We start from the raw sequence: 20,053 nt of genomic DNA, 5'->3' as shown, positions 1-20,053 counted from the left end.
TCCAGAAATCAGATTTTCCTTTAAAGTTTCTCAAAATCTCGTTTACAAAATTACTTTGTACCCATGATTAGTAGTCATCTACTCCTGTTAATTGTTCCATGGCTAACTGGAATGTGTTATGATATATTATGTGTAATGCAATGTATGCATATATTTATACCACCATGTTGCTTTCACACTGGGTATAGAGGCCTTGTACTGTTGGAATAAGGTTTTCGTTTGCTAAAAAGTACTTATTTTGACAATAAAACGATCAGATTATTGGTCAAAAGGGCTGGCAAAACATTCAAATATGTCAAAATCATTTGAGCTAGAGACGAGACACATTCAAATGCAACCTGGTCTTTAAAAAGTAGCTGTGCTGCACTCCAATTGGAATAGCTAAAAAAATTATTTTCATTCAGAAGATGGAACTCTTAAGACTGTTCTTAAAACGCAAAGAAAAATTACAATCAGTGCTTAATGAGTTGTTTGGGATTTTTTAATACAGCTATACAGAGAGAACTTGTGATTATTGCACAAGTATACATGACAGCACTTCCAAAGTCCCAAACACCTTTCATTTTGTAGGAGTAGTAGTTTACCCATGAACTCTGAGCCTTCTTTCTTGTGCAAGTTGGTTAAATTCTGTATTTGTCTTTGTTTTTTTCCTTTTTTTTTTTTTTATATTTCATACATGGAACCTGTTTCTTCTGATTGGTATAGCTAAAGATGTCAAGCAAAAGGAAGGTGAAGAAAATTTTATATCCTATGATTTGAAGTATTTATATTATAGTAAATATTCAGACGTTCCCCCTAAATAACATCTGAAAATAGTCTTGCAAGAAGAGCATTCAATTTACATTTAAATTAAAAAGAAAACACTTTATAAAACCCTGGTGATTTACATCAGAACACTAGTCCTTTGATCTTGAAGCTCAAGGCATGAGAACAGCTGTAATAGCCTTGGATTAAGAGCTATTCCTAGGTGTGCCCTACTTTTTCGGGGAACTGTAGCAATAAATTGGCATATGGAATAACGGAAGAAATCATTGTATTTTATGCTCATGTCATGTGGTATAAATGAGTATATTAAAAGTGTACAATTTGTAACATGCACACTTCATTTGGACACAGAACAACTGTTTTTCTGAACTGTTGGGATTGATGGAGTACATTCAGAAATACCTGCTTTTAGAGATTGTTTCAATAAACTTGTCTATCAAGGAGCTGCTGCAGTGCACTTTGTTAAGCTTTATTCCTTTAGGAATGCAGTGATGAAATGGTACACATGCTGGCTGACTACCTCACTGTGTCAGAAAGAAGTCATCCTCTGAACGTTTTTGGAGTGAACATAAGTGTTTTTACTATAAAAACCAATAGGATAAATATAGAAATTCCTCCAGAGTCTTTAAGATATTTTGAATTATCATGCTGGTAGGTACATGATTTAATATTGACAGATTTTACATTTTCCATGCTTAAAATTTCATGGACTAATATTTTCTTAGACTGAAGAGGACAGAAATAATCCATGCTGCCAACATTTCTGAGAGTATTTATACTCGAGTTACTTAATCCTCAGAGAGATTCAGAGTTATGGAATGTTTGGTTGAGGGAGGGAGGGAGAAGGGAAAGGAGTAATCAAAAATACACAACATTAGTTGATTTTGGTGGTTTGGATTTTTTTTTTTGGGGGGGGAACAATACTGTACAGAGACCTCTCTGCATCTTAGGGTGCCTTCTAGTCACCCTGTCTCCATGGGTGAGGATGCATAGTTCAGACACCCTTTGCACAGTCTAGTTTGGCTATACTTCTTAGCCTAGCCACTGCAGTATAAAGCTATAAAGCTCAGTGAAGGTTATTTTCATGGCTTAAGGATAATGTCTTTAACACAAGCTTTTATAGCACAACAAAACTACTGTCAATATTCAGAACAGCTGTTACACTTATACCTCTGGATATTGGGGGAGGGACGGGCAGGTGGCAGGTATATTCTGTGGACAGAATAAAACCTGCAGAAGCAGTTCTAAGACCTGTGCTAAGTCAGACTGGTTGTTCAGCCAGAGAGGCAGTGTTACTGTTTAGAAAAGAATGCAAACAGATAATATTACTGCAAGGGTGAAAATGTACTTTACTTCTATTTGGGTATCTTAGATGATGGAATTCCTTCTAATTAAATTACTGAAATAATTGTTAAGTTTTAGAAGCCTGTCCTCTCTGAACATATTAACAGAAGTGTACATTGCATACTGTCACATCTGTTCAGAATCACTGGAATTACAGCCTCAAATGCAACAGCTTTGCACTGGTTTTAATATTTCTGGGATTTTGACTGCTATCTAACCACTGAAGCCACAAGGTGGCAGATTCAAAGATGTCAGCAATGGAAAATTAGGAAAGTACTTGACCAGGTGTTTGAGTTTGGATTTTCTATTGTGAATTTTTTCAGAAAGGGGTGGAGTCAACTATTCTCTTTCAGTGCCTGGTGCCTCTAATGGAAATGATGGCCTGTTCATGAAAGGTGTCAGTGGTAATCCGTCTGCTCTGAAAGCCTCTTTAGCCTGCTGTCCACTTCAACTCCCTGTGGTGGTGTGCCAGTGGTTTTGGAAATCATCTTTATGTGTATCCTCTACTGCCCCTCTGAGGAAAATACTTATAATGAGCCATTCCCTCACTCTCACCTGGGTGTAGTTCAGAGAGGAGAAAAGCTATCAGCTACCATCTCAAATTTCACTTTTCTTGTAATGGTGTATATATGTGTGTGTATGTATGTACACACATACACACACATATATATACATATACAACTACAAAACTTAAATGTGGGTTTGTAACTGCAGTTTCAATAGGTCTGCACACTACTAAAGGGGCTCTAGACTACCAGAGCAGCAAAGCTCAAGATATTAATTATTAAAAATACAGGCATTTTGCTCCAATTCAGATTGTGGCTAGAACTGTAAGGGAGCAAAGGAAGAGAATACCTTCCTTGTAACCTCATTATAAATTATAACTACAGAGATTTTTTTTTTCTTTCAAGATTGCCTGTAGTCATTTTCCTAATTAACTGCTGTGGAAGACCAGCTATGTTATACTTTGCCTGTCCTCCCCCTAACATAATGACACCATGCGGCTGTGATACCTAAGCCCTTGCACTCTTAGGAAGGAGTTTCTCCTTCCTATCCCCAAACAATGTCACATTTCGACTATAATAACATGAAGAAACTTGCAGCAAAGAACACTTCTGGATGATAAGCAATCTAACATCTCATTTTGGACAGTGCAGCACTTTCCTATGTATAAATGGTTAGAGTTGCATAGGCACTTACAGACTTTATGTCAATAATATTGCTAAAATTTATTTATAAACAAAAAAACACTTTCACTTCTACCACTTTCTCTGTATGTAATTTATTAATGCAAATTAAAGGTTAGTAGACAACTGCTGCTTGGTTGAGGTATAATCCAAGGCCAACTGCATTGATATTATTCTCCCAGTTTACCGTGTGTATCTCACTGTTCACTATCAAAATTAATAATTATAGCATGTTAAGAGACTGATGTCCTAGATGATGGTGAAATCCCATGTGAGAAGGTACTAACTCATTAAGTGACACAGCAATCCTTTTCTCAGAACTCTAGAGAAAGTCTAATAACCTCTTTAGTAGTTTGTGTTGTTAAGGAAAAGGAGACGTAGAACATATACAGAAAAAACTGCATGTAAAACTGTCAGCCATTGACATTTTTATGACCAGAAGAATATATTACATGACTATTACAGTTCTTTAATTATTATAATTATTTTATTGTACAGCTATGTATGAATATAGTTATTACAGAATTACCTTTACCCTGAAGGTCACCACCAGCGAAAGGAAAACCCTGTCCTTTACAACAAAGTGAAATCTGAAATGTGAAATGGAGAAGAATTGTGCAGATGCAGAGAGCCACATGATTCCTCTTTCTTTCACATCTCATTTTCTGCAAAAGTTTACTAATCAATGGTTCTGCTTTCAGCTCTCCCTTAGTTACTCTAAAAATAACTCTAAAAATAAAGAACCCTAAATACATATATTTATTTAGGGTTCATACACAAAGTGAGAGGATATGCACCTGCAGATTTGATGTACTGTATGGCATTGGTAGAATGACTTGGAGAGGTTTGATTTAACAGTCTGAACATGCATTATGGTGCTTAAAAGCAGTATCCCTGTCATCTTAGGTTTATTAGTTGGCCAGCAAAAATTAAGTGTTCTGTGATTAGTGCTCTAAAATGAAATAACAATGCCTGTGACCTGACCATTAGGTTTTGCCTGTGAAGTCACAAGCAAAACATTCCTGCAGGAGTTAGTATTGCTGTGTACAGAAAAGAGAACTCTGAGGAGGCTTCAAAAATGCAAGAAAGAAAGATGATTGTGGTTCTTTGAGGAAGTCACACGCAACCAACAGGATGGATCAGAGTTGAGCGGTTTTGCCCTGCTTGTGGTATTCCAAACATAAAACTTTAGTAGCCTTACAATTCTTAGTTGAATTAGTTTGTCTGCATTGTGAAATAACGTAGGATTTTTTGTCCAAGGGTACTTCATTTATCTATGTAACTGAACCTATTTCCCTAAATAGGACAAAATAAATGAATGGGGATAAAATAATTGCATGGAGACAAAACAATACACAAGACTTGCAATTTAAAGCAATTTAAATTACATATTACCGTTTTACCCAAAAGCTCCAAGCAGCATAAGACACTGGTTGAACTAAAGATACTAAAATTATAACATACACATATGGTTACTACCTCAGGGTTCTGAGAACCTGCATCTGCAGACAAATGGTGGATAGAACAAACTAAGCTTTAAAGGTTTTAATGACTGGTAGGGGTTTAGAGGAGTAAGGCCAATAATAAGTGCTAGGAAGGATACATGAACTAAATACCATTTCAAAACTTTCATCTATTTGCATTTTATGTGCCAAATCAGCAATGTACAGCACCACAGATGTCCCTGAGAAAATGTGAACGCTTAGTGGAATGGCCCTGCTGCCAGCAATGCACATGCCAGAGCCTGGCAAGCGGGGCTGCTGCTGCTGCCAAGGGGAGAGGTGGCTGTGTGAAGCTGCTGACACTGTGAGGCTGAGGCTCCCCCTCTCCTCACTTTTGCCCTCCTCCCAATTTTGCAGCAGGATCTGCAGGCCCAGAATTTTTCTTCTTCCCCCTTCAGACATCCTAATTCTGCCTTTATACCTGTCTTCCCTGTGACAGGCACAGCATGGCACTGGGCTTCCTCACCTTTTTGATACCAAAGGTAAATGTCGCTGGGGTTGCTGAGAAGCCTTGAGTCAACTCTGCTTTTGGACAGCTTGTAATATGCTTTGCTATATTATGCAGTATGTTACATTGGCAGTTAGTTAGAATCAAATGTTCATTCTCATTTTCCATTCACTTACAAACAGCAGTATTTTTGCAGGTTGATAACAGCTTTATCAAAGCTCCCACAAGTGGACAGCAATACATTTCTTACATTCTCAGTTGATACTGATAGTGGTGGATTAAAAACTTGACATGAACCAGCAATGTGCATTTGCAGCCCTGAAAGCCAGTTCTATCCTTGAAAACAAGAAGTATGGCCAGCATACAAATGGAAGTGATTCTCCCCTTCTGCTCTGCTCTGGTGAGACCCCACCTGGAGTACCGTGTTCATCTCTGGGGCCCCCCAGTGTAAGAAAGACATTGACTTGATTGAGCAGATCCAGAGGAGGGCCAGAAAGATTATCAGAGGGCAGGAGTTCCTCCCCTGTGAGGACAGGCAGAGAGAGCTGAAGTTGTTTAGCCTGGAGAAGGCTCTGGGGAAACCTCATAGCAGCCTTCTAGTACTTAAAGGGAGTCTACAGGAAAGCTGGGGAGGGGCTCATTATCATGAATTGTAGTGACAGGACAATGTGCAACAGAGGATAGATTTAGATTTGACATAAGGAATATGTTATTTACAGTGAGGGTGCTGAGATGTTGGAACAGGTTGCCCAGAGAAGTTATAGATGTCCTGTCATTGAATGTTCAAGACCAGCTTGGACAGAGCTTTGAACAACCTGGTCTAGTGAAAGATGTCCTTGCCTGTAACAGGGGGTTGAAACTAGAAGACCTCTGAAGGTCCCCTCCAATCCAAACCATTCTGTGATTCAATGATTCTATGGTTATACTTTCAGCTGATGTACTTCCCCCACGTATTGGAAAGTCAGCAAGCAAATAGTGGAGTAGTCAATTTTCGATTGCATAATAACAATTAGCTATCAGAAGAAAGAAAAAGTATTGTCCTGAGGCAAAACGTATTGGCAAGAAAACTACCTTACATAAAAAACCACACATGCCATCTGAACCTACTCTATTGCTGAAAAAATGTGAAGTTGATACATCGTTTTATGCTATATTTATCTACCAATTTAGCCTTGGGTGCATCTTGCAAGCAAACTTTAATGTGCTGTCCTGTTAGTGATTTTTATGCATGGATAAAACCATGACATGCCTGCTTACTTCTATATCAGCCCCATTGTCATCTTTTTTTTTAACATTCTCAATAGTAAAAAAGTTTTGTAAGTATCTTTTTGATGCTATGCTAGAATAGTCCAATTGAATGTGTCAACCATCAGCGAGAGAAATAGCATAAGCTGTAATAAGCTGTTAGCAATTATGCATTCTAGTAATTGCAAGCCCCATGAAACTTGAATATTGTCTTTTAAAATACTGTATTTTTATTTTTCTAGAAACATAAAACATTTCTAGAACATTTTCACCAGGGTCATCATAATGCATGTAGGAAGTTGGCCAGCTAAAAATACACAAAGATCACTTATACTGTATTTTACATCACAAATATTTGCTCTGTGTTCTTTTCCACCAGTGTACTCCACTCAACTGGTACTTACCATATGGTAGGTATGGAGGGTAAGACCATATTTAAATATCAAAAGGTTATGTATGCAATCTATTATTTCTTCAGAAAAGATTGGAGCTATTTAATGAATATATATCAAACATAACTTTGTGTGTTTCAATATAAAGTTTCTAAGAAGCGGGAAAGGTCTTTCAGGTTTTAATTTTTACCCTTTGCAATGGGAATTGATTGCGGGCAAGAAGCTAGTGCAAAGAAAAGCTCCAATATAAAACCAAAGATGGCCCAGCTTTTATCTCAGGAGACAGCAATACTTCTCATGTTTGCCCTTATGCATATTCTTTAGCTCAAATTCTAGTCTCAGTGAAGAGAATTTCTCCACACCTCTTCAGATTTTATTGTCAGCTCTCCAACCAAACTGCCATCCTGGCCCCAGCCTTATCTGATGTGGTAAAGCCCACTTCTCTCTTCACATGTAGCTCTCAAACCTGCCTTCTATAATCTGCTCAGCATCTTGCAATGTATCACTAACACAATACAGTAAAGCTCCTGTGAAGCGTTACTCCTCCTCCACTTAACAGCCTGCACAGGCTGAATGGAAATTTCCAGAGAGATGCTCACAGTCTGTCTCTAAAACTTAGGAAGCCCAACAGAAAATGGCAGGCTTTAGCCGTGATTCAGTGCTCCCACCTGACTCAAGACGCTTGGAGAGCATTTGCACTGACAGCTTCCTGCCCATCATACATTTTACATGGGAGGTTTTTCATTTTGCACTGCTATTCCTGAGCCCGTGCCTAACCTTTTCTCCCTGCTGCGCTTGTAACCAATACACAACCAGGACTGGGGCTCACGGGGACAATTTATTCAGCAGGGCCACTTGTGACAGGACAAGTTTAAACTAAAGGTGGGCAGATTTAAGTTAGGTAAAAAGCACTTTTTACCATAAGGGTGGTGAAATACTGTCACAGGTTGCCTACAAAGGAGGTAGATGTCCCAATCCCTGGGAGCACTCCAGGTCAGGCTGGATGGGGCTTTGAGCAACCTGATCTGTTTAAAGACGTCCCTATGCATTGCAAGGGGGTCACTCTAAATGACCTTTAAAAGTCCCTTCCAACCCAGTGATTCTATGGGACTAACTCTGTTTACCACAGCCTCACCATGCATCCGTAGTACATTTTTCAACTTCGACGGTTGCAACCCAACACTTCTACAACTCAAAATGAGAATTTCTGTTCAGAGCTCTGTTCCCTTACTTTTCATTAAGGAGTCAAGTTTTCTCAGGCTGAACTCCAGTCTGACAGCGGGGCTGCCCAACACTCTGGTTCAACGCGTCCCTGAGACAGCCTACGGGAGGAACGCCGCTCACAGGAACCCGGGGCTGAGCGCAGCCTCCACCCCGCCCGCTGTCGCTGCTCCCGCGGGTCGACACCCCCCTGCCCGCACACCCCCACGTCCCATCAACCACTGCCCCGCGGGGCGGCCGGCAACCGCTTTACAGCCGCCCCTTATTCCACCTCAGGCCATGCCCGCAACGATACCCCCGTGCCACAGCGAACGCCACCACCCCTCACGCCCTCTAACGGCTTCCGGTGGCGGGAGGCGCAATGCGGAAGGGACGGCGGGGCAGGAGCGGAAGTGAGGTCCCGCCGGTTCCCTCGGCAGGGAGCGGAGCGGCGCGGCCGGTGGTGGCAGGTGGCGCGGCCGGTGAGGAAGACGCTGGTATCGCTGTGGCTGTGAGGGCTGGGAGGGGGTTGGCAGCGGCAGCAACACTGGGGGCGCTCGGTGGCTGTCAGTGCGCGATGGAGCCGGCCTGGCTGTCGCCGTTGCGGGGCTCGGGCCGCGGGGGGGCCGCTGGCGCCAGACAAAATGGAGGTTTCAGCGCCGTGGGTACCGGCGGCACCGGGCTGCGGTGGATGGTTGCGCGCACCAGTTCTGGTGGCAGGTGGTAACGGGGCGGCGATCTGCCCGCTTGGTCCCGGCTCCGGGGCTGACCCTCGGCCGAGCGGTGGGAAACTCGCAGCTGTTTGGTGACCCTTTCCTCCTGCCTGGCAAGGAAGAGGGGCTTCGCGTGAAGGCCGAACCGGTGCCGCTGCTCCCGGGTCGGTGCGCTGGAGTGTGGGTGCCAGTACGTTCGCTACCAGGGGCATAAAGTCCGTGTCCGCCGTAGAGGTTACGGACACTGAGCTGAAGGGAAGGCGGAAAACGCTGCTCCAGGCTTTCAAGAAGAATCTTTCCTCGCTGTATGTTTGCTGAGCTTAAGCCCATAGAATTTGGCTAGTCTCGCGTTTGTTTATAGCTTCTTATTGTTCTTTACTGTTTTAACAGATCTCACCTCTGTGGTTTACGGGCAGTTTCCCTAATACAATACTGCAATATTTCAGTCGTGAGCTACTGCAGGGGAGGGTTTAAAGCCGAGCAAAAAGCTGATTTCATTTGAAAAAGAAAACCGAAATAAACGTCAGTCTATTGTCTTTTGAAAGGTCTTAAAAGCCTCTGTGTTTAAAATACACTGTCCTTTTGTACAAGGTCAGGATCCGTAAGCCAGATCTAAAAACTGAAGCCTGCCAGGCTTCTGGTCCTCTGCATTCGTCATTATTATGTATATGATTAATGTAGTTACCACACTTAAATATTTGTGTTGGCTAGAGAACCATATTTTCATTCTCTTTCTGTTGTTTGTTGTTGTTGATTTGTTGTTTGGGGTTTTTTTATTTGTTTATTTTTTTCTAAGAAATCCTTTTTATTAAAGATTGTGGAAGAAATTCTTGTCTCTAAGAAGCTTTTAACTAAATCCTCTGTTTTGAAAGATGTTTCTCTGGGTAATTATGTTTTTGAAACGTTACCTTTAGATAGTCCCTGTATTTGTTTTGGAACATGAGATGAGCTAAGTGTCTTAAAGTAAAAAGAACCAGCAGGCTGGGGTGGGGTTTTTTTGGCTGCTTTTGTCAAACATGTAAAAAAGCCCTAGGAAAGGATGCAACTCAGACCTGCTTTGCAGAAGGCATCTGGAACCATAAGAAGGTTTCACTAACATAATCTTGTGTTGGACAGGGCTGCCTCTGAAGAAGTCAAAATGGCTTTCAGTAAAGGATACCGCGTCTATCACAGGCTGGATCCAGTTCCATTCAGTGTGATAGTGGAAACCAGAAACAGAGAAGAATGTCTTATGTTTGAATCTGGAGCTGTGGCTGTCCTCTGTAAGTTGATAAGTTTTGATAATTACAATGTAAAAAGTTGGCAGAATCTTTATTTATGGAATATAAAGAAGCAATGATTTTATTATTTACTGATGGAGGGGTTTCTGAGTTAAATGAGGGGGGGAAAAAAGACATTTTCATATCTTCATCTGTTGAGAGGAAAATTTTGCACATTTAATTGCTTTTCATCATGCATGTATACTAAATTTTCTCTTTCTAATAGCTTCCAACATCTGCTTGTTTCTTGGTTCTGAACAGCCTTCTTTTGAATACATAGCTCATTGAAAAGCTACTTCTCTGCATTGTATTTCATAATAAAAACCATCTATGTTCTTAAATGATATATCATCTTAATTTACCTCTTTTTGTATCATGATTTTTTGATGGCTTTTTGATTTTTAGCTTTGTTTTTGTCCCTGTATTTTTAACCTATTTTGAGACTCTGTATTGATTTGTCATGTAATAAAATGAGTAATATTTGGAGCAAGATGTCTTGCATTGCAAAGTTATTTTTACACCTTTTCAGTGTTAAATGCATGAAATGTTTCCCTGAAATTCTTTTTGCAACCCCTCCTCCCTTTTTTAAAAAAAGTCATGTTTGAAGGAGGACCCTTTAAAGAGAAGTGCATAAGAGATCCTTGAAGCCTATGGATGGTTTTTTAAAATGTAGTCTGAGCACCTCATTGCACATGGTTTCTAAGATTGGTTTTGGATCATAGAGAAGCTTCAGCTGTGGAAAAGGTGGGTTTTTTTAGTCAATAACTTTCTGATTAATTTTTTATGATGCCTGTTTGTGGTTTTCTGGCCTAGCTATTCTGAGAACACGATCAGGAAATGGGAGATTGGATTCACTGCCTGAAGCTTGAGTGTAGACTCAAAAACCTGCCTTTGAGGGGGATGCTCTGGCTTTGAGATTGTGGAGTAGGCTGAATGGGGAGTGTGTTTTCTTACAAAACTTAAGAATTAGAAATGTGATGTCCAAAGAAGAGTAAGACTTGAAAGGCTTTTCCTTTCTTTGGTATTTGCAATCAGCTCTCCTATACCCGAGTGTGCTCCTTGGCAGCATTGTGGTCTCTTTCTGAGGCCCCCTGTGTCCAGTGTAAGAGATTTGGAAGTCAGACCATAGAGCTATCTGTAGTGGACAGGCTGTATGAACTACATGCTCTGTAGTATACACCTTAAAGAGCATCTTTTATGTATGGTTAGAACAGGCAGCCATTAGTTGTTAGATGCCTAACAATGGGATGTGCCAGCATGACTAACTTTACAGCTGCAATTGTAAGACCCAGGTGAAAAACACCAAGTGATTTTTTTTTTTTTTCCCCCCACTTCTATTCTTGGGAATTGCTTGTTAGTTTGTTTTGTTTGTGGAGTTTTTGTTTGGTTGGTTTGTGGTGTTTTGTTTTGTTTTTCTGATACAGTTTATTCTTACTATGTCTAAGTAATCTCATTGACTTTGCCAGCAGTATTTGAAAGGCATCTATTCTCTGTGAGGGTGGTAAGATACTGAAAGAGATTGCTCAGAGAAGTTGTAAATGCCCCCTCTCTGGAAGTGTTCAAGGCCAGGGTGGATGGAACTTTGAGCAACCTGATCTAGTGGAAAGTGTCCCAGCCCTGGGCTGGGTGTTTGGAAGGAGGTGATCTTTAAGTAAAGTACCCTTACAACCCAAACCATTCTGTGATTCTATGATTGTGTAGTTTGGATTGGGTTGGGAACAAGTGCACAGTCATAAAGCTAGTGAGCAGGTTTAGTGAAATCCATAAAACAGGGAGGAAAAAATGCTTTGAAGATTTGTGAAAAACTTTATTTTAGAATGTATTTAATAATTCTGGAACAAGTTTAAGCTACTTAAGGAGCAATGTATTAAAAAAAAAATCCTGAAAGTAATGTTCAAAAAGCACAGTAAAGTAGTAGCTTCTTGTGCTGTGATACACTGCAGGGACCTGCATAAATTTAAAAACCACATCAAAATTCCTGCCCTCTTCTATGCCTTGCATTGTTGCCAAACAGAAGTGCAACCTGAAGGAATTTTGAAATCCCCTCTCCTCTTGGGTTCTGTACTTAGTAGTAGCATGTTATTAATCTATAAAGGTTTGCCCTTGGTATTCTAATTGGTAGATTACGACATAGTAAACATTCATACTTATCTGGAAGTAGTTAATCTGAATATTGTTTTGAGTGACCAGATTACTGGTTAAGGTTACTGTTTTTCTGCCTGATAAACAAGCATGTTTTCCCAGTGCATATTTAGCTGTTGCATTTTGCTTTAATTCCCTTCATGCACTTAAACTCTTTAGGTTCTGACACACGATTCTCTTATTAATGATTGAAAGGTTACAATGGTATCCTTGAACTGACAGCAGGAAAAAAGGTAGCTTCCTAGCTCAGGATTTTTTATCCTCTTTTATTGCTTGCTGCTTGCTTCTAATAGTTTGGTTTGTTTGGGTTGGTTTGATTTTGTTTTTTTTTAATATATATATTTGAAGGAGTACAATTATTAATGTTTGGGGAAGATTTCCAAAGTACTGCTACTCTATCACTAGTCATGGCACACAAAAAGTGATTGGAAGATTCAACTCTATAGCCTTACAAATTTTTGGATATTGGTACAAATTAAAAGCCACAGTTAATGAAAAACTGGTCTCTGGTGAAGATCCCACAGATGTTTGTAAAGTCTGTGTGAACAGATAGGGAAATAGTCATACGAAATATATAGAAATTTAAATCCAAAATAGTGTCACTTTAAACTGCTAAACTTTTTTTTTTCTGAATAGCGCTGACACATGTTAGACTCTACAACAATTGACAATACTGATCTCAAACTTAAAGACAGACATTTAAAAAATATTTTAATAAATACTGAAGATGAATTAAGGTGTTCAGTCTTATGCCACATCATAGCTCTTACCTGTATGTGGAATGTATAATATAGGCACAACCTAGCTATATGCACTTCACCATTAAAAATGATTCATGTGGTTCAGTTCTCAGAGCCTTTGTGATCTGCATCTTCTGAGATATCCATGTATAGAAATTTGAATTTGAAATATGCTGAAAGAAAGGAGTGAAAGCTTACTGATCCTTTAAATGTCATCTGTAAAGAAGTACATCTGTCATTTTGCTGAGGGAAGGATAACAGTATTAACCTTCATCTGCTTTGCATTCACTGAAGCATTGCAGGCAGATTCAGGGGGTTTAGCTAGGCCTCTGTATGAAATGCTCTACAACTCATATGTTGTATGATTTTCAGTGCATGTTGTATGTGCACTGAATCTGTTACTTAAGTCAACAAAATAGGATAAAAGGAAGAGGATTGAAGAGATGATTCTTGCATAATCAGTCTTAGAGTAGAAGCAGCCCAAGTCATGCCTCTGCTGGAAGTGTTCTATGTACTGCTTGAAAGTTGGGTTAGCTAATGTTTCTGTGACCAAAACATCTGAGAAATACTTTGCTTGTCTTTATATACATAACACCTGATTTTTTTCACTCACTCCTGGTATTGGGTTAGCCCAAGACACTGAATTCTGAGGGTAGCCTACCAACTTTTTTCTCAAGGCATTGTAAAAGCATTTGGTTTTAAATGTCAGCAGCTTCACTGATGATTTGTTTAGAATTTAGTGGGAGGATGTCATGGATCTATTTTTTTATTACTTGACATATAAAATAGCATATATATTCTTTGAAATTGAACTCTTTAATGAGAGCTCTTACCTGTAAAGATTTCATTGACTGAGCAGGAGAGTGTTCTCTCTCCCTGTGCCTCTCTGGTGAGTCATAAAGTAAGTGGGAAGCTGTCTTTACTCTTGTTGTCTGTGATGAGTAAAGGAGAATGTTCTGTTGTCTGGGAAAACACTGAGCCATGAGTGGAGAGAGCAGGAGCTGCATGCACATCCTTTGACTTCAGTCTTATGCTAAAGGTGAGAAGAGAGCAGGTGTGAATGGGAAGAGGCACTATGCCCACCCTGAGCTTTCTGCAGAGCTAAAGAGCTGTAATAACCTGTATGCAGCAGGCATCCTGATATTCATAGTCATGTTTAGCAGTGCTACTCTCTTGCCCATTCACACTCCACTTCTTTTTAAGAATTCTTCCACACTGCATTTTTGGGGGTGGTGGTAGGAGGAAGAGCAAACACACTATTATCTATCCACAGTAATTTTGCAAGTGATTTTAAGTTGATACAGTGCTTGAGGAGGTATAGGCACTCAGGAAAAAAAAGCCATACTGATATAGCAGGTGCTCATCCAATGTCTCTGTGTACATATTTATTAAGGAGCGTAGCATTCTGTATGCTTACAAGCAGTTTTTTATTTTTTATTTTTTATATTTGCCACCAGCAGTAATAAACTGTCACTGTGTGATTCTTCCCACTACCCCAAAAATGTTGATAGAGAGTTTTGAGTGGAAACACATCCCCTTAACTAGGGAAGGAGAATATTTCAAGTTAAATTACTACATTTTGTTTTTTGTTATGGGATCCTATAGGATAAGTTAAATATAATTTTTTTTTGTGGTTTATATATATAAAGGTACAATCATACAAATTAAAATTCTTCAAGCAGTAATTATTCTTTGGAAAGAGTGTCTGAGTGTTATGGACTAGGATGGAAAGGCAAACAGCAATTTCACCTTCCTGTCTTTATTATTGTTTTGACTAATTGTCATCTTCCGGAGTACACCTTCCTATTAAAGAGTGTCTTAGAACACTTAAGAAACTTCAGGAAAGCAGCAGCCAAGTTGGATGCCAAGGGCAGCTGTGCAAGTGGAGGAGGCTGAAACCCATCCTCCTATCATCAGATGCCTTTCTTGGGATTCTGGTAGAATTCACTGTCAAATCTACTGGGAAGGCATTTTGCTTGTTGCTTTCCAGACATTTCCAGCAAAATCACATAAAACAAAGACCATGTAGCTAGCCTAGCACACCTTAAAAAGCACAAGGAGTATAGTAAGAATCTTCCCAGGAGGTTGATGGAGTCAGTAAGTCCTGCCTGGGAGGACTGTGATCTCTTTGCATTGGGTAATGGATCTGCAAGAATTTGGTCCACAGTTCTGGAAATACTAAGAAGTTACTTGCAACAGAATCTGAAATCTTTTTGCTCCTTAAGGTACAACTAGCTTTACAGGAATAGTAAAGGCTATTCTGTATGTGTACCACATCCCTTTGCATGATTTTAACAAGGGATTTCCCTGGCAACAAATAATTCTTTATGAATGTCACCAATTCTGTGAATTTTTATTTCCGTGCATTTTTATTTCCACGGTAGCACACGTGACAGTAAAAGTTGTGGGTTTGCCATACTGGGCATCCAGTGAAATGTAGCACTTGCCAAGTAAATGTTAAGAAGACTGATTTGCACACTTCTGGAGTTACTCAGACATAATGTAGTAAAACTAATTAGCATTTCTTCATTTCAGATAATTTGCTAGCTTTTTTTGCATGCTAGCATATTTAAATTGAAAATGTAATTTTTGCAAATTGACTTATACAAAGAAAAATTATGACAGTTGGTATTCATGTAAAATAACTATTTTAATCAAAGCATTTTGTATTAGAAGAAACTGTAGTTTATTGGTGCTATAAAATTTTGTTTTCAGTGGAGAGCATGCAGCTGGGTCAGAAAGCATGATTCTGATGGAAAGGCAGTAATTGTAGGCTGTTGCATAGCTCAGCTTTGTTTTCACATTTTTATTTTTCAGTTTGTTGGTTTTGGTGGGGGTTTTTTGTTTGGTTTTGTTTTTCTCCAGTGGTGTTAATTGCAATGATACATTTTTGTGAAATAAATTTACATAGTATCGAAAAACTAGTTTCAAAGCAACCAAGTCTTCTATTTGCTCATCCCTTACAAACAGTGTTGGTTTTGGTTTTGTTTTTGTGTTTGTTTTTTTTCAGGTGGGTAGTATTTAAATATAATTGCTAACTTCTAGAGGTGTCTGGGTTTTTCTCTTCCTGCATAAAGGTGATTTGTTGTTTTAGGGTTTCTCCCTGTAGCCTTAAGATACATGTCAATTATAGTAACATAGAATGTCTTTGTGGAGTGCATAATGGTACTTTATAATTTGAACCAGCAAACACAGTGGGGAAAAAATGTCCTATTAATTCAAAGCAAATGTTGTATGAATTATGTCACACTTAAATAGCATTAGTGTCCAGTTTTTTGTGCATCGATTCATGTCAGCACAGCATTAAAAGCAATAAAATGGTTCTTCACTTGGTTAATTTATAAATGAAAGTAGTGATTCCACTCTGATTTTCATGTCACTTGTGTGGTAATGTTGAAGTGTTAACTTCTAATTTTCATACCAAAAATATAATTGTGCTAATTTGACAAATTTGAAGACCTCAAAAACAAGCTGTGTAATAATAATTCATAATTTTTTCAGGCCTTTAAACTTTTCAAAGTGGCAGCCATTAAGGTTAGCATAAACTTTTTCTCATCTAAATTAAATGAGAAGTCTTGCTTCTGATGTAACTGCTTATAACTTCAGGAATGCATCTTATTAATGTTTATAAATATGTGAAGGGCGAGTGTCAGGAGGATGGAGCCAGGCACTTCTCAGTGATGTCCAGTGATAGTTCGGGGGATGATGGGTGCAAGCTGGAGCATAGCAGGTTTCATGTGAACATAAGGAAAACTTTTTCACTGTGAGGGTGACAAACCACTAGAACAGATTGCCCATAGAGGTTGTGTATTGTCCTTCTGTGGAGACATTCAAAACCCAACTGTTTGCATTCCTGTGTGACCTACTCCTGGTGACCCTGCTCTGGCAGGGGGATTGGACTCAAAGGTCTTTCAAAGTCCCTTCCAACCCCTAATGTTCTGAGATTCTGTTTTCAGCCAGTCCGTGTTGTAGCCAGTAACTGAGTATGTGTTGTTACGGCACTTTGTGAACCCACCTAAAAGATAGCATAACTGTAGAAATGTAATTTCCTACATAATCTTAGCATTACAGTTGTTGAGACTGCAAAATTAATTTCTAATCTGGAATTAAGCAGAATATCTGTTGAACCAAATTGTCCTGAAGATAGGATTTTTAATGGGGTTCCATGTGCATAGCACTGAGGGCTGATATAATCCCTTAAAAAATATAGTGATTCACCGTTCTTAAATGAATCAGTGATTGATAAGGTGTGATTAGTACGGATGTATATTTGTGATTTAACGTGGAACAAATGAGATGTTGACATTTAAAAATACCATGGCAGTTTAATTTTTAATAGAGATGGACTTCAAATTATTTTATTCTTTTTCTCTTGACACAGCAAATGAGGTTTGCTGGATTTCTACAAGAATGCAGTACAGCTTGACTGGAAAACCCTGTTAGAAGTGTTGTGGGTTTGTTGGGGTTTTCTGGTACTGCTAAATAGCAAGTTATTATTTCTGTTTCAGAATTAATCAACTTGAATCTGATTAATGTAGTAGGTTGAACAGGACCTGCTTTTAATTTCCTTTTTGCCTAACATCTGAACTGACACAAAGTAATAGAAGAGGTACTGCCTCATAATATTGTGTCCATCTTTATACACAGACATATGTATGCTTGCCTTGCCTGCTGTTGAGTGCTTCTCTATAGTATGATTTAAAATCTGTTATGTCCAGTCACAGGGGTGAAAGTTGCCATTCCAGCTGGCAATTTCTGTCTTCAGAAGTTGCATGTCTTAACTTCAATCTTCTTAGTGAGTGACAGCATTTTTTTTTCCTAGACAGCTTTAACTGTTTGCTTACTTCTAGCTGTTTAAGGATGAATAAACAGAAAAGTCAGTTTGTCAAGGAGAAGTAAGTTCATTAATTTGTAGGACTTTGTTTCTTAAGTGCATATTTATGTTGCATTTTTTCAAGACATGGAGGTTGTAGATCAAAGTCAAAAGGGTTTTTGTGGCTGCAGGCCAGCCTACTATTTGGGGAAGAGATGTTCTCATTCATTAAGAATGTTACAAAGGAAATGAGGAAATGCTCTTGGAAATGCCCTTGGAAATGCTCTCTCAATTCTGTCAGGACTACCTTAGCCTTAGCTTGTTTAGCTTCTAAGCTGCAGTTCACCCAGTTGGTAGTTTTGGCTTTTCATAGAGGAAGCTGAAAGTTGGTTTTTCAGATGCTGAATATAAGATACTATAGTTATGGTGTCTTAACCGTATATTTTTGTAATTTCAGTGTATCTAGCTGTATCCAGGGACTTTGCATGCTGAATGAAGTGAAAGAGCATAGATCTTCATAAAGCATAGTGCTTTGGTGTAGAAGGGAGAGTTAAACATAATTTATTTGGAGAATCTGGATGGTTCCAGAGCACTTGTATTGTTATTCACACTGTTTGTTATGGAGTGCTATGACAACCTGCAAATTTAACTTTGGTATCTTCAGAAATGGGAGGTGCCCCATGCAGTGGCAGTCAGTAATAGATTATATTCTGGCCTGGGTGCTTGGGTTTTTTTCTTTTATCATCCATAAATGAAAGGCATCCTTGTGGTTAGCACTGGTGGAGATGCTGGTTCTGGAAATTCTTTGAAACATTTGGAGCTTAAAGGGGCTTTTGGTCTAAACCAGCTGTATAACCATTTGCATGTTTTCATAGCATTACTACTTGTTCATGTCAGGGCTGTGAGGTCACCACAAACCCTGACTGTCCCTGCCCAGATGCCTGGGGATTCCCTCATCCTGCCCACAGCCCAGGGCTGCATTTCAGTTCCCTCAGGGCTGCCAGTCACAGCCCCAGCAATGCTGCAGCAAAGTGCTGGTTTCCAGCTCTCCACAGCACTGCCTAGCCTGGATGTGAGTCCTGTTCAGACCAGGCTGATGTCCTAGCCCAGCCTTGTCCAGTGTCTGTACCCATGGCTTGCCTTGGACATCCCACAACCGTATCTTACCCTGGTTTCCCTCATCAGGCCTGACCCTTGCCCACAGACTGATATCCTGGCCCAGCCTCAGCCCATCCCCACATACATACTTGATGTCCCCAGGTTGCCCAGCCTCCCTGGGGAAGCCCCCGTGGCTACTAGTGCCCTAGTCCCCATGATGTCCCAGCAGTTCAAGTAGGAGAAAATGGGAAGGAGTGCCGTGTAGCTGTGTCTTGTTCCTGATCTCTTCTTGGTTTTCAGAAAACTCAAGTGCTTTTCCTTAATATTGTTGCACTTCATGGGAATTCCTTCATGCGTTACACTAAATGCAGCTGACCATCCAAAACATCTCTGTGTAGTGTGACTTGGTGCTGCTGTGGTAGGAAAGGGGCAGTAGTGTGGAGCTGTAGAGTTGCTCCCTTTTCTGTTACTGGTGCTGCTTTTGAGACTGCTTGTCTTTTAGCTCTGTTTAAGGAAAAGGAGGTTTATGCGATAACCATTTCGTTTCTATCAGGTAATATCAGTTATCACAAAATTTCATTATTCAGATTTTGTGAACTCTAATGCCTAGAGCTTCAAATGGGTGCCCTCAGTGAAAGAGAATCTGCCTTGTGAAATCATGCCTAATGTGAGTTACAACTTTATAACATAATGTGCCTTATGGGAGAGTGGTAGAAGCATGTTGCAGGTAAGCTCTTCTGGCTGCCTACTGCAGGGCCTTAACATTAAGTATGCCTGGAATCTGGTTCTGTGGAGACAATGGCTGAAATCTGGGGGTAGGGTGAGGATGGGCAAGGGCAGGATGAAGTGAACTTTCTGAGGTGTGTGATGTTTGCAGTTTTTCCATGTGAATTTTTACCTTAAAATAAATAATGAAAAAAAAAAGAAAATATGAGAAAAGTGCAGGCAGCATGAGATAGAAATACTTACATGTCTGATGTGGAAAAGCTTTGCTAAGAGTTCACACTGCATTAGATCTAATGCAACTGAAAACCATGTGTTTTAAGAAAATCATAATTGACTAGCCACAGTAAGTTTTTCTATTTCCCTTTTTTTGGGTTGTTTTGCAACCCTTGCTGTTTTATAAGCTGTGGCCGTTTTTGTTAATCTCAATTTGCAAATCCCATGGTAAGTAATTTACTTTGGACATTCACTCATTAAGGTTT

The 20,053-nt window shown here is 39.6% G+C and overlaps 1 protein-coding gene across 1 annotated transcript in view; it reads left to right on the top strand.

Annotated features, from left to right (window-relative positions):
• Window positions 1-8,557: 8,557 nt before the first annotated feature.
• SYNJ1 (synaptojanin 1) overlaps window positions 8,558-20,053 on the top strand; it is a 67,699-nt gene continuing 56,203 nt past the window's right edge. The window contains exons 1-2 of the mRNA XM_054389419.1: window positions 8,558-8,580; window positions 9,913-10,058. Of these exons, the coding sequence (XP_054245394.1) occupies window positions 9,935-10,058 (124 nt within the window). The 5' untranslated portion in view covers window positions 8,558-8,580; window positions 9,913-9,934. The remainder of the gene's footprint in view (window positions 8,581-9,912; window positions 10,059-20,053) is intronic.

Source organism: Indicator indicator, chromosome 1 (assembly GCF_027791375.1).
Source record: "Indicator indicator isolate 239-I01 chromosome 1, UM_Iind_1.1, whole genome shotgun sequence".
In the NCBI taxonomy this organism is placed as follows: Eukaryota; Metazoa; Chordata; class Aves; order Piciformes; family Indicatoridae; genus Indicator; species Indicator indicator.
Note: the sequence above shows the minus strand (reverse complement) of the source record. Positions and strands in the feature narration are given on the sequence as shown.